The sequence below is a fragment of the Protobothrops mucrosquamatus genome, unplaced genomic scaffold, assembly GCF_001527695.2.
Source record: "Protobothrops mucrosquamatus isolate PMUCROS unplaced genomic scaffold, P.Mucros_1.0 scaffold462, whole genome shotgun sequence".
Classification (NCBI taxonomy): domain Eukaryota; kingdom Metazoa; phylum Chordata; class Lepidosauria; order Squamata; family Viperidae; genus Protobothrops; species Protobothrops mucrosquamatus.
In genome coordinates, this window is record NW_015386783.1 from 454,075 (window position 1) to 467,809 (window position 13,735).

General features: G+C 46.8%; 1 protein-coding gene across 1 annotated transcript; it reads left to right on the forward strand.

The window, feature by feature from the left end:
• Positions 1–849: 849 nt before the first annotated feature.
• LOC107287955 (E3 ubiquitin-protein ligase MARCH5) lies at positions 850–8,548 on the forward strand. The gene is made up of 6 exons (XM_015816524.1): positions 850–890; positions 4,117–4,319; positions 5,152–5,282; positions 5,999–6,182; positions 7,037–7,206; positions 8,342–8,548. The coding sequence occupies exons 1-6, from the start codon at positions 850–852 to the stop codon at positions 8,510–8,512; spliced, it is 900 nt and encodes a 299-aa protein (XP_015672010.1). The 3' UTR covers positions 8,513–8,548.
• The last annotated feature ends 5,187 nt before the right edge of the window (positions 8,549–13,735 follow it).

Sequence of the window (13,735 nt, forward strand, 5' to 3'; positions counted from 1 at the left end):
TATTATTATTATTATTATTATTATTATTATTATTATTATTATTATTATTATTATTATTATTATTATTATTATTATTATTATCATCATCATCATCATCATCATCATCATCATCATTATTATTAAGCTCCTGGTGGCCTCCATCCTTGATGTTTAGGGACTCATGGGACTTGTCGTCCAACAAACCCGCCCAACAAACCCGGGAGCCCCCGTGGCTCAGGAACCTCATCCCTGAAATTTGTGGTAGCGGCTTCTACTATTCCTGATCCTTTGCCCGTCCAGTGAGCCGCACCAAGCAAAACTGGAAACCAAAAAAACCCCAAAAAACATCTTGAGTGTTTCTATATATTAGGAAAAAAATCCGTCCCTTCCCCCCTCCCCCCCCCATTTCGCATAACCCGCCTGGCCCTCCCCGCCCTGCTGCAGGCGACATACTCCAAAGCTCATCATCCCCATCGCACAGCAGCGGAGGGGACGATGGGAGAGGCAGTCCCGCCTTGGCCCGGGGCGCCGGGGTCCGGGTAAAGCGGGGCGAGAGGGGGGCTTGTGCGCCCCCCACGCACCCACCCACCCCTGGCCTGCCAAGAGCCCGGCTCCCCGACCCTCCTTCCGGCGGGCGCCCGCTTGCCGAAGAAGGCGCGAGCCGGCCCAACGGCGCGTCTCTAGGCGGGCCCGGAAGCTCGGAGGGCCGGGCTGGCGCCGCCGAGAGCGCGGACTTGCGCAAGCCGAGCGGCCTCGCCGGGCTCATCCGGGCTTTGCGCGCGCCTCTGCGGCGCTTCTCGGCGCGGCGATGCCCTGCGGGGGACGCTGAGCGGGACAGCCGGGGCGGGCGGACCTTCCCACGGGACGGCCATGGCGGCGGCGGCGGCGGCGGCGCAAGAGGCTTCCGAGAGGTGCGTCTGGGGCGGGTGGGGCGCCTGTCCTTGACCCGGACGCCCGGACTCTGCGCGCTCCCCGTTGGCCGGGCTGGTCAGCCTCCCCGGCCCGGGACGCGCGTCTTCCCGGCCGGGCTGAGCCGGGGCTGGCCGACCATGGCGGACGGCCGTGGCGCAGCCAAACCGGGTCTACGTAGGTTGTGTGTGTGTGTGTGTGTGTGTAGAAGGCTGATTGACGCCTGTCCTTCCCCCAAAGAGCCCCAAACAGGCGGCGACCTCTTGTAGGTGCCCGGCACGCAGCCCTTTTGCCCTCCAAACGGGGCTCCAGACCAGGTATCTGGCCAGGTATCCGCCATACGCACGTCGGCGTGCGCCTTCGAGTCAGCCTTGACTCGCGGGGACGGTTGGAGGAGTCCCTGCAGTTTTCTTGGCAAGGATGTGGAGGGGATTTGCCCCGCAAGCTTTCAGAGAGGGGCTGGTTGCAAGGTCACCCAGCCGGGGCACGACTAGATTGCAGGGCTCCCGGCTGGTTTCTTGATGAGCCACTGCATCAAACTGGATCTGCCCTACTTTCTGTTTCTGTTTAATGCTGGTCGCTGAGCTCTGTAGTTCTCACTTGGGCAACAACCGCTTGGAGGCAAAAGAAGAGTCAGCACGGAAGGATGGAGAGGGTTAGGGTTATTCCAGTTATTCCATGTTATGCAGATGACTATGGAGATTATCAGTCGGGTCTGGTTGTCCCAAAGGTGCTTTTTCAAAAAGGCAACTGGACTTTCTTGGGGGGGGGTTTCCTTTGACAACGTTTTGCTTCTCATCCAAGAACATTCTTCAGTTCTAACTTGAGTTAACTCAGAACTGAGTTGGATGAGAAGCAAAATGGAAAAAGGAGAAAGGAAAAAAAAATAAGTTGCCTTTTGGAAAAAGCACTTTTGGGACATGTTATGCAGATGGAGAAAGTGTTGTGTAGTGGACAGTTGTGCCTATAGAATAGAGGGCCCAGGGATTACAAATCTTCTCCTGAGATTTTCTATCTCACCTCCTGCTTTGGGATAGTAATTTGGTTGTTCCCACTGTAAATCAGATCTTTTCCTCTATCAGCATGAGTGCATGTCTCCTGGGGAATTCTGGGAGTTGAAGTCCAGACTGTACATCTTAAAATGGCTGAGGTTGAGAAACATTGGTGTGACCTTTTTTTTTCCGCAAAGCTGGATAGCTGTTGGTTGTTGACATTCATAACTGACATCCCTGTGCTGAAAATGTCTGCCTCTCAATTCCCACGATTCTTGGCATTTCAGCTGAGAAAGCGTAATGGTGAAACACAAAAGCTCCCAATTCAAATGTCATATTGATAGTTTGTTAAGGCTGTCTCTATCCTCTCAGTAACTACTCAGCCTCAGTCTTCCTCTTATTATTATTATTATTATTAGATTGATATCACCTCCTTTATACATGGTGAACCTTTTTAATAGTCCTGCCTTTTTCCAACAACATCCCTGTGAAGTGGGCTGGGCTGGGAGAAAGTGACAGGCCCACAGTCACCCTGCTGGCTTTCATGCCTAAGGTGGGACTCGAACTCAGAGGCTTCTGTTTTCTGGCCTCCTGTCTTCACCACCAGACCAAATTGACTCTTGTTATTTGGGAACATAAAACCTTCCAATGTAAAAATGGTTGAGGTAGTACTTTAAACCATGAGACCATGTGTGGCAAAACTGGGACACGCTGGGTGTGTCTCATTTCAACTTCATCCTGTGCCTAAGGTGTGGTTCCAAACTTGTGAGACCAGCTTTGATATTAACATTTTTCAGCACTAGAATTCAGATACATAATTACTACCATGGGTTTGTTTAGAAATCTTTGCATCATTTCATTAATACGAGAAACTGGGTTCGCTTCAGAAGCAGATTCCGGAGGCGGATCCCACTCTTTGGGAGAGTACAAGTTGATCTCAGACCAGTTGGTCATTTAGACTTGGCACAGCTCCATATCCAAATCACTGTCTGTTTGGGTAATGAAACATCTGCAAGAAAACAAGCAAGCTCAAAGAGCACCAAGGACCGCTCGTTTCAACCCTGAGCTGCAAATATTCTCCTTTAAATGTTGTCTCTTTTTTTCTGGACTTATAAAAAAATCCCATAATATTTAGTGTGAGAGGAAGGACAATTTAACATCCATGAAATTGAAACAAATTTTATTTTCTACAGCCACAGAAGTTCAGATCTGAAATAACAGATATTGAAATTGCAACCACCTAAATTTATTTCAATATACTATAAAGAAAAATTTCCTGGTTATAACATACAAAAATGGAAGGTTGCAGGTTATTCATTTCTCAAGGGTTTGGAGAAGAAACTGGATAACACTCTCAAGGATGGTTTAATTGGTTTTCCTGTACATTGGAGAAGGTTGGACTAAGTGATCTTTGTAGGCCTTCCAACTCCATGATTTTTGCCCGGTCTCTGCCTTATTTTGGCAGAATAGCATATTATTGAAAAGCCAAAGGTGTTCTGACCAAGAATTGTGCGTACTCTGTTCTACAAAGACTGCACAATGCAGCTGTCAAATCCCGTGCCAGATTTTTGACAATTGAGGGATTTTTTTTCTGGAAACAACAGTCATCAGGTGCCCAAAGTTAACCAGAACAGGGTAAAAAAAATGCAGGCCTTTTACAGGATAGTTTCGGTGCCATGCAGAACCTCATCTTATACAGTTGGCTTCCTCCACCACTTCACCCAAGATCTACATCTCTTCTTGGGGGGAAAAGTCTCCTAACTATGTTGTTGTTAATTGCGAAGTCGTGTCCGACCCATCGCGACCCCATGGACAACGTTCCTCCAGCCTTCCTGTCCTCTACCATCTTCTGGAGTCCATTTAAGCTCATGCCTCCTGCTTCAGGGACTCCATCCAGCCACCTCATTCTCTGTCGTCCCCTTCTTCTCTTGCCCTCCATCTTTCCCAGCATCAGGCTCTTCTCCAGTGAGTCTTCCTTCTCATTAGGTGGCCAAAGGATTTGAGTTTCCACTTCAGGATCTGGCCTTCTAAAGAGCAGTCAGGGTTGATCTCCTCTAGGACTGACCGGTTTGAACACCTTGCAGTCCTAACTATGTCTCCCTCCAATCATTTATCACAGGAAAATTTTGATTTTCCTGCTTGCTCTTTTGATTTAGCAGAACAAAGTGGAGGAAGGGATCACTCTGCTTTCCTTCAACGCTTCTTTTTTCTTTTTCTCTCTCTCTTTGTCTCCCAGGCATTGCTGGGTGTGTTTTGCTACCGAAGGCGATGACCGGTCGGCCGAGTGGGTCTGTCCTTGTCGTTGCAAAGGATCCACCAAGTGGATCCACCAGGCCTGCCTCCAACGATGGCTGGATGAGAAGCAAAAGGGCAACAGTATTGGAAGCGTGAGTTGTCCCCAGTGTGGAACTGAGTACTGCATCGTCTTTCCCAAAGTAGGTGAGTGTAGAGCTGGCCAGGAAAGGCTCAACCACTGCTGGATAAATGGCCCCATTTCACTGAAGTGGAATCAGGTGCTGAATAAACACTGCATTTCCTCCAGAGTCGTTGCAAACTCTGTCTTCTCCACCAGATTGGTGTGGCTTGCCCAAAATAGACACATTGGAGACTTCAAATGACTGTTATTGATCTTTCCAATAATGGATGATTCAAGATTTTTCCCCCCTCTTCCTTCCCTGGTCTAATACTGCTCAGGACCAATGAGACTTATGCAGGTAGTCCTCAACTTACAACCATTCATTTAGTGACTGAAAATACAACGGCACTGAAAAAAGCGACAAGCGTCTGAATGTTGATCATGTGACCAGGGGAATGCTGCAGTGGTTGTAAGTGTGAGATACAAGTCGCTTTTTCCAGGGCCGTTGTAACTTCGAACAGTCGTAACTTCGAACTTTTGTAAGTCTGTTTTCTGAACGTGGCACAGAAGCAGGGGGCTCTGGGTTTTGACTCCTGGTTTAGGATTCTGCTCTATACAGCAGGAGTCCCCAACCCCCGGGCCACAGCCTGCTCAGAACTGGGCCGTGTAAGTGGCAGGCAAGCGTGTGCTTGCAGCTCCATTTGCGTGAGCGGTGGGTACGTGTGCGCGTACGTGCCCACCCCTCGTGTAAATTGAGCTGCGCGAGCCTGAAGCTCACATGGAACCATTTCCTCTTATCCCCCCTCCTGCCCCCCGCCCCCCGTCCACAAAGCCGAAAAGATTGGGAGCCACTGCTGTACAGGCTGGCTTCTGGTCCACGAGGACTTCTTTGGATGCTTTGTCTTCTCTTTGCAGGACCCCTGGTCTATTTCCTGCAGCAAGTGGACCGTATTTTATCCAAAGTCAGCCCTTTTGCAGCTGCGGGCATTGTGGTGGGGACACTGTACTGGTCGGCAGTGACTTATGGAGCTGTGACTGTGATGCAGGTAAGACTTGATGTGTCAGCAGGAAAGGCTGCCCTCCCTACAGAGACACCCCCCCCAATGATTACGTTAGTCTGCAGAACATGGTGAAGTCCAGAGCCTTAGGCTGTTGGAGAATTGATATTCTCCATCAGGATTAATCTTCTGGACAGGAGACAAAGAGGCAGGCTTCAATCATAATGCTGTGCCTGCTGTTTTCCTTATTTCTGTTCACACACACACACTTGCCTCTGAAGCAACCCTGGTGAAAACCAGGTAGAACTGGGTTTCTTTCACAATGGAAAAAAGACACCGAATAGAATAGAAAAAAGATGGCAAAGAACGGGACTGGAGCTGCACATAGCAGGTAGCTAGATTTAAACGGCACATTAACTGTAGACCAAGGTGTCCAATCTTGGCCTACTTTAAGACTTATGGACTTCAATTCCCAGAATTCCCCTGCTGTAGACTCAGAGCTACTTTTGATCCCATCCTGTTGCACTATAGCTCAGAAACAGCAATCTGACAGAAATCACACATTGCATGCGTGTAACAGGCTGGTTTTAGAATAGGCTTGGCCTGAGGTGTAAAAGCATTGTGGTTTATCAGCCTTGATTGATCACTTAATATTCCGAGTGAAGCAGACCATCATGGCTTGTTCAGCCGAGACTCGAATCTCAGCCTCTCCAAGGCTTGTGCAACTCCTAATCCCTCACTCATCCAGCTCTCAATCTCCACAGGTGGTCGGCCATAAGAAGGGCCTGGATGTGATGGAGCGAGCCGATCCCCTCTTCTTGCTCATGGGGCTGCCCACCATTCCAGTCATGCTGGTGCTCGGCAAGATGATCCGTTGGGAAGACTACGTGCTCCGAGTGTGGCGGAAATATTCTAGCAAGCTCCAGGCCCTACATTCCTGGGTTCCAGGTTAGTGTGTTCTTCTTTTGAGTTCTGGGCTCCTACTTTGAAGTGATAAGGACAGGAATTGTGGGGGGGGGGGATGGAGTTGATTTTTTTGCATCCTGGGGGGGGCATCTGCAAGTGGGGAGGTGTCAAACAATCAAGGTGCAGCAGAATAATCCTTGGCCGTGCATTTGACTCATGAGAGCAGTGTTTCTCAACCTTGGCAACTTGACAAACTGTGGACTTCAACTCCCACAACTTTTAACAGAGCTTCAGCGTGGGAGTTGAACAGGACTGGGGAATTCTGGAAGTTGAAGTCCACACATTTTCAAGACTGAGAAACATGGCAAGCGAGTTAAATCAGTAGCGATGTGTACTGCATCCTTATCCACATCAAGAGATGGTGCACCAGGGTTTTAAGTCCTGCAAAAGGAATAATTTTGCATCATTTTGGGGGGGAGGGAGAAGCAGCTGTGCACCCAAGAAGTCTTGTCTAAGCAACCAACCTGAGTCTCGTTCTACCTGGCACGGTCCGTGTATTTTAAGCATATCTTTTTCACCTTAAGGACTAGAACGTTGGATTTTTGTTTTCGGTACGTGTGTTCAAGTGTGGATTTGTGTTTTGGAGGAATCCCATAAATGAGCACCGAGGTTGAATCTCTGGCCAATGTCCAAAGGAGAATCTTTTCTGTGTGTTGGTGTCTGGGTGGGCACCTGCTGCAGAGGAGAATAACAGGACCAGTTGCTGGCTCTAATCAACATTGTAGACCACCCATTAAGGCTTTATAGTGAAGCCAAGAGATCGGCAGTTCAGTCCTTGGAATCTGGGACTCCAGTCCCTTTATAGAGTGGTCTATTCTCCTGTTTTCTCTCCTCAGGAACCAGTCGTCCAATCCCATCGATACCTCTGGCCGAGTCACGCTACCAGAGTGACCACCTTTCCATCTCACGCACCTTGTGTGGGGCCCTGGTGTTCCCAACCATTGCCAACCTTGTGGGCCGGGTTACCTTTCAGAGAGTCAATTCCAACCTCCAACGTACCATCCTGGTGAGTCAGGAGATGAACGGAAAGAAAGCCATTAGCAGCATTAAAGGTTTGGGTTGCCTTCCCCAGAACTGGTCCCGGTGCAGTCCAACTGCATTCAGTAAGGAATCCCTGTCGTTTGCTATTAGCATCTCTCTCTCTCTCTCTCTGTCTCTCTCTCTCTCTCTCTCCCCTCCCTCACAAACACACATACACAAACATTATAAGGTCAACTAAAATCTAGTCGTCTTTCAGCAGTCTCCATTGAAGAAACGTAATGGGAATAACTTGAGGAAAACAAGAAAAAGCCATTACCGAGACAATGGTCAGATAAAAGAGGTCTGAATCTGGGCCAGAACTGTCATCTGAAAAAGCATTCCAGATAGGACTCGCCCTAGTTCTCGCAAAGATAAAGGGAGGGAGGAAGCGCCTTTACACTTGCAAGATTTGGGATCAGCTCTTCAAGGTAAACCAGGTTAGGAAAGCAAAGTCAAATAAATTGGCTAACGCTGGGTTTTTTTGTAATAGAACTATTGTAATAGAGTCTTGCAACTTGGAATATGTTTTCCCCCAACCTCCCTTAGGGAGAACTAGGGCAGGTCATGCCTGAGAGGCTTTCTCAGGTTACAGTTCTGGCTTAGACTCATATGTCCTTTATCTAATCATTGTCTGATAGTGGCTGTTCCCCCTGGAATAATAGAAGAGACAAGAAAGCTTATTCCTTCTGTCTGTTACATCACCACTTTGTTCCTCCAGGCTTGGAGCTCAAATTAGGCTGTGGTATTCTTTAGAGCCGCAGTCCCCAACCTTTTTGATCCCCGGGACCAATTTTGGGGGAAGCAGTTTTTTTTTTCCCACAGACCAGCGGCAGGAGGAATGGTTTCGCAAAATACTATATCCCACACAAGCATAGATGGAGCTTTGCTTGCTTATGTGGTGGGTTCCTAACATGCTGCCAATCAGTCCTGGTCTGAAGACCAAGGATTGGGGACCCGTGCTTTAAGAGTGTTTCCGTTATTCCGTGCAATCCTGATTTGATTGTTTTAAATTTAGCTAGCTGGGATTGTAAAAGTTGAAGATGACAACCTTGGAGACCAGCCAAACGAGGAAGGCCGATCCACCGTCTGTCCTTTAATTCCCTTCTCTTCTCTCTTGGTAGGGTGGCATTGCCTTCGTGGCCATCAAGGGAGCATTGAAAGTGTATTTCCGCCAACAACAGTACTTGATCCAAGCCAATCGTCGCATCCTCAACTTTGTAGAGAAAGAGGATGTGCAAAAGGACTCGGCTCAGCCCGAGGAAGACAGCGGTAACGAAGTGGGGCTCAGCTAGGAAGAACAGTCTTGGCTTCTGCAGATCCTTCCCCCCCCCCCCCCCCCCAGAATAAGCGAATTCTTCTCTAAGAGAGATCGTAGCTCATCCAACGTCGTTCTTGAAGCAAGTGCCTTTCGGGCAACCCAGATGTGGCTGCTGTGTGGTGTGGGGAGATGCCGACTTGAGGTTGGGTGAGCCAAATCTCTGGAATCTTCTGTATCAGTAAACAATGCTCCTTTCCAAGCCAGTTCCTTTTTTTGTGTGTTCTGACCAGCTGACCTTGCTCTGCCTTCTGCCTTCGCTCCGTCTGGTCTGAATATCCTGCCTAGGATCTGTCCCTCGATCTCTTTAGAAATCATAATTTCAATAAATCAGTCATAAGCTCCCTCTTCCCGCTAGGGGAATTCAGAGTACGGCTTTTCTTGTTGAAGAAAAATGCTGGGTGGTAACATGTTCGTATTTGGTAGGAAAAGAGGGGTGTCTGTGGGGGTGGGGGTCAATAACTATGGAACCGAAGCCCTGCCTCTTTGTACATGTGCAGTGATGTAAAACTGGACTGTTAAACTCCATGCTCCCCTACCGCTGGCCTTTCTTATTATTGTTTCATATGGAGAATTTATATGGCTGCCCACTCACTTTCAATGACTCTGGGTGGCTTACAAAAAATAAAAACCCAATATACAAACATTAAAAGCAATAGTCCCACACGTGCCCTGGTAACAGCAATCAATCAAACAAGCAAGCCACTTCATGGGCTCCATGGGGATTGAGGCTAAAGCATATAAGGAACGGCTGCTGGAATTGGGAATGTCTAGTTTAACGAAGAGAAGGATGAGGGGGGACATGATAGCAGTGTTCCAATATCTCAGGGGCTGCCCCAGAGAAGAGGGAGTCAAGCTATTCTCCAAAGCGCCTGAAGGCAGGACAAGAAGCAATGGGTGGAAACTAATCAAGGAGAGAAACAACCTAGAACTAAGGAGAAACTTTCTGACAGTGAGAAAAATTAACCAGTGGAACAACCTGCCTCCCGAAGCGGTGTATGCTCCAACACTGGAAGTTTTTAAGAAGAGACTGGACAGCCATTTGTCTGAAATGGTGTAGGGTTTCCTGCCTAAGCAGGGGGTTGGACGAGATGACCTCCAAGGTCCCTTCCAACTTTACTACTACTACTACTACTACTACTACTACTACTATTATTATTATTATTATTATTATTATTATTATTATTATTATTATTATTATTATTATTATTATTATTATTATTATTATTATTATTATTATTTATCCTCCTATTCTGAGTTCCCCAGGCTCATGTGGCAAAACCAGGTCATTCAGCAATGTCTCTGAGTTCAAGAGAGGTCAACCACATATCCACATCAAGCCCATTTTTCAAACACACCTAGAATCCCTGCAGCAAGGGCTACTTCCAGATTCAGTATTCTTTTTGCAGAGGAACGAATCGATTTTTCTGATCAGCCATCCCACTACATTCTATTCCAAAGGATGGTTATTTTCCTGGAGAGGAGAGGAGGGTTTGTAGTGAAATTCCCACTGACAGAATTGAATTTTGTGTTTTTTTTTACAACTCAGTTCCATTGTTACCCAGACTGGTAGTTTTTGGATTTGGGGATGGCAAAACGTATAGAGAGGAAGGGTGAACTCTTCCTCTGAATTCTCACAGTACGTTTGCCTACACGTGACACTTTCCGTCGGTGTCAATGGAAAAAAATTCTGAAGATGAAATTGCCATGCAGGAATGGGGCCTTAGTAAGAACACATTTGGAATACTGCATCCAGTTTTAGTCACTATTATAAGAAAGATGTTGAGACTCTAAAAAAGAGTGCAGAAAAGAGCAACAAAAGATTATTAGAGGGCAGGAGGGTAAAATATATGAAGAACAGTTGAAGGAATTGGGTATGTCTAGTCTAGTGAAAAGAAGGATCAGGGGAGACATGATAGCAGTGTTCCAATATTTGAGGTGAGGAGGGTCAACCTATTATCCAAAGCACCTGAAGGCAGGAGAAGAAGCAACGGATGGAAACTCATCAAGGAGAGAAGCAACCTAGAACTAAGGAGAAACTTCCTGACAGTTAGAACAATTAATCAGAAGGTATGAGTGCTCCAGCACTGGAGGCTTTTAAGAAGAGACTGGACAACCACTTGTCTGGATTGGTGTAGGGTTTACTGCTGGAGCAGGGGGTTAGACTAGAAGACCTCCAAGGTCCCTTCCATCTCTGGTACTCTTGTTATTCTTTTACTCCTTTTCGACCACAAGATGGTGCTGGCAGTTTAAAGAATATCAGGGGATTCTCTTCAGCTCCTGACTTTAGACAAAAAAAAAAAAGGTGAGCAGGTTTGAAGCTTGCCAGATCTATCAGAGTTTATTTTGCGGAAACATTATTTCTTATAATGTTTATGACACGTTATCCCCAGTGGAAGTTTCTTTCAAAGCAAGGGCAGTTCCCATCACGCGATTTCTCTAGTTTAAAGACTGTATTCCATTCCTCAAACCAGAGTTCTCAAGTCTTTTCAAATGCAGGAATGCACCATTGTCTTTCCCCCCAACATTTTCCTCTTGGACCAGCTGAATTTTTAAAGAAATAAGGTTTTAGATTTTCTATCACCAGATGAAGCAGAAACGTCTTTTTATAAGAGCCCCTTTGGTGGTATGGTGAAAGTGCTGGCCTAGAAATTTGGAAGCCCTGAGTTCGAGGCCTTCCTTGGCAGGGAAGCAGCTGGTGATTTCAAGATCGTGTAAAGTGACAGTACCACTCTATACTACCACTCTATTCATGCCCCCAATCCTGGTCACCATGGTACAAAAAAGATGCTGAAACACTAGAAAGAGCGCAGAGAACAATAAAGATGATTAGTGGGCTGGAGGCTAAAACATACAATGAATGGGTGAAGGAACTGGGTATGCCCAGTCGAATGAAGAGAAGGATTGGGAAGGGATATAATTACTGTCTTCCAATATTTGAAGGGTTGTCACAGAGAATTGAGGGGGTCAACCTATTCTCCAAAGTGCCTGAAGGCAGGACAAGAAGCAATGGATAGAAACTTACGAAGGAGAGAAACAATCTAGAATTAGGGAGAAATTTCCTACCAGTGAGAACAATTAACCAGTGGAACAGTTTTCATTCAAAAGGTGTGGGTGCTCCATCATTGGAGGTATTTAAGAAGAGAGTGGACAGCCATTCGTCTGGAATGGTATAAGTTCTCCTGCTTGAGTAGTGGGGTTGACTACTAGAAGACCTCCTCAGTCCCTTTAACCCTATTATTCTATGTTTTATGATGGAAATCAAGAAGAAGTACCTGGAAGGTCTCTTCTCCATCATCAAAGTGTCTTTGCAAGTGATGGAAGGAGGGGGAATTAAAAACCCAAGCTGCTTTTGGAAGGCAGCTAAAGAAACAGCAGGGAAGGCAAAGTGAGTGCTACCTTGCCCTGCTAATATTGGCTTTTTGCTCAGTTGGGAACCTGCTGTTTGTTCTCATTAATTGGGAAAAAGTGACCTATTCCTCCTCTGGATCTCTCTCTCTCTCTCTCTCTCTCTCTCTCTCTCTCTCTCTCTCTCTCTCTCTCTCAAACACACACAGAGAGAGAGAGAGAGAGAGAGAGAGAGAAATTGAAGACGCTACACAAAGTCAAAATTAAATCTGACAAATCTTCTCTTGAGACCCTGTACTTATCTATTTAATAATGTCAGCTGCTTAGCACCCGGGAACTGCATTTTCAGGGATGCTCCTCTGAAGAGTTTGCTTCAAAACCTCTGATAGCTGCAGGGCATCGCTTCTGCCTGCCTCCAAAATTGACACTGCCGGGACTGAACAGCTGATGACTTTTAAAATCCATTTGTAACACTGAGCCTGCCGTCAACCACAACCATCACCTATCATTCTAGGGTTTTTTTTTTCCCTTCGTCATATGTCCTGAGTCCCCTGTCAGGCTGCAAAAATTAAAGTGTGACCCCAGTGTGTGGGGAAGAAAAATTGCTGATCCTGTGCCCAGCTAGAGCAAAATGAATTGAATTACAGCATAGCTCAAGCACCTTGTACTAATGTGCAACTGCAGCAGAGCGTGTGAAAGTGTAAGAATGTGCAGAGTTTGTACAATTGGCTTTACACGTCGCACCAAGTGAATGGGGTTTTCAGCCATGTCTGTAGTGTCAATGCAGTTGAGATGATGGCTGCTGCTGAAGCTCCTCCCCTTTTTATGTACATGCAGCCATCTTGACTTTTTTGACTCATTCCTCTGCAGAGACACTCCTGGCCTTTTCTGTAGTTTTACCTTTTAACGTGTGCAACGCCTTGCCATAAACCTTAGATTAGTGATCCCCTCCCATTATTGCTTCTTCATTAAACCCCGATACGGTAAACATGGATTTGTGCTCCACATTATATAAAAAAGGGGTGGGGCTTCAATTGCACAGTCACAGCCACCATCTTGACTCTTTTGATGCCCCTGCCTTTGGCTCCAGTTGCCTGGGGATGTGGCTAAGGTGTTATCTGACAGGTAAGGGGCGGAGCCTGGAGGGGTGTGGCACGTAGGGGCAAGATGTGTGACCTGGGAGTGAAGCCACAAAGAATATGGAATTCAATGCGTTTCTTCATCCCCAAATTTCATTTACCAGCAGGGTCGTCCCTGCAAAAACTTTAAATGTGGTTTGTGGTTTGTCCCTTACCTTCTTCCTCTGAACGTGACCTTATCTGCATTATCAACATCTCCACCCGGTGCTGTTCAGAATCAGAAACCCAGTACGCAGTGCACAAATTGTTATTCTCCTTGGCAACCGTAGCACACAATAGACCGTTGTGATTGTCACGGGTCCTGGGGTGGCAGCAGGAATCTCTCTCCATAATTTGAGTTCCAGTTGTTGCAGCCCTGTGTGGGAAGCCAAAGGCTTACACAAGAACGAGAGGGAAGCAGAATACCAAAATAAGGCAGCAAATCATGCCATCCCCCCCAACATCTGTTTGCAGCATCAAGGCTCTGAGCCAGTTCAATTTAAAAAAAAAATGTCTCTGAGCAGGTGCAAAGCATCTCTCTCTCAACTCTGCAGAACTTTCTTTTCCGCCTGTCTGGCCTCCCTGACACTTAACATTCCCGAAGAGGCTTTTCAAGACGGATGAGAGCAGCTTCCCAGCTGCACAAGTTTTATAACTTCCTGGCATCTGTCTTTATGGAATCCAAGGTCAAGTAATGCACTCAAAGGAACCATTTGTCATAGATTGTAGGCCGG

Excerpts from the sequence above, each read along its gene's own strand:
- LOC107287955 (XM_015816524.1), top strand. The coding sequence starts at position 850 with ATGGCGGCGGCGGCGGCGGCGGCGCAAGAGGCTTCCGAGAG. Across the intron at positions 891-4,116 it reads GCGCAAGAGGCTTCCGAGAG|GCATTGCTGGGTGTGTTTTG; the intron begins GTGCGTCTGGGG and ends TTTGTCTCCCAG. Across the intron at positions 5,283-5,998 it reads GAGCTGTGACTGTGATGCAG|GTGGTCGGCCATAAGAAGGG; the intron begins GTAAGACTTGAT and ends CAATCTCCACAG.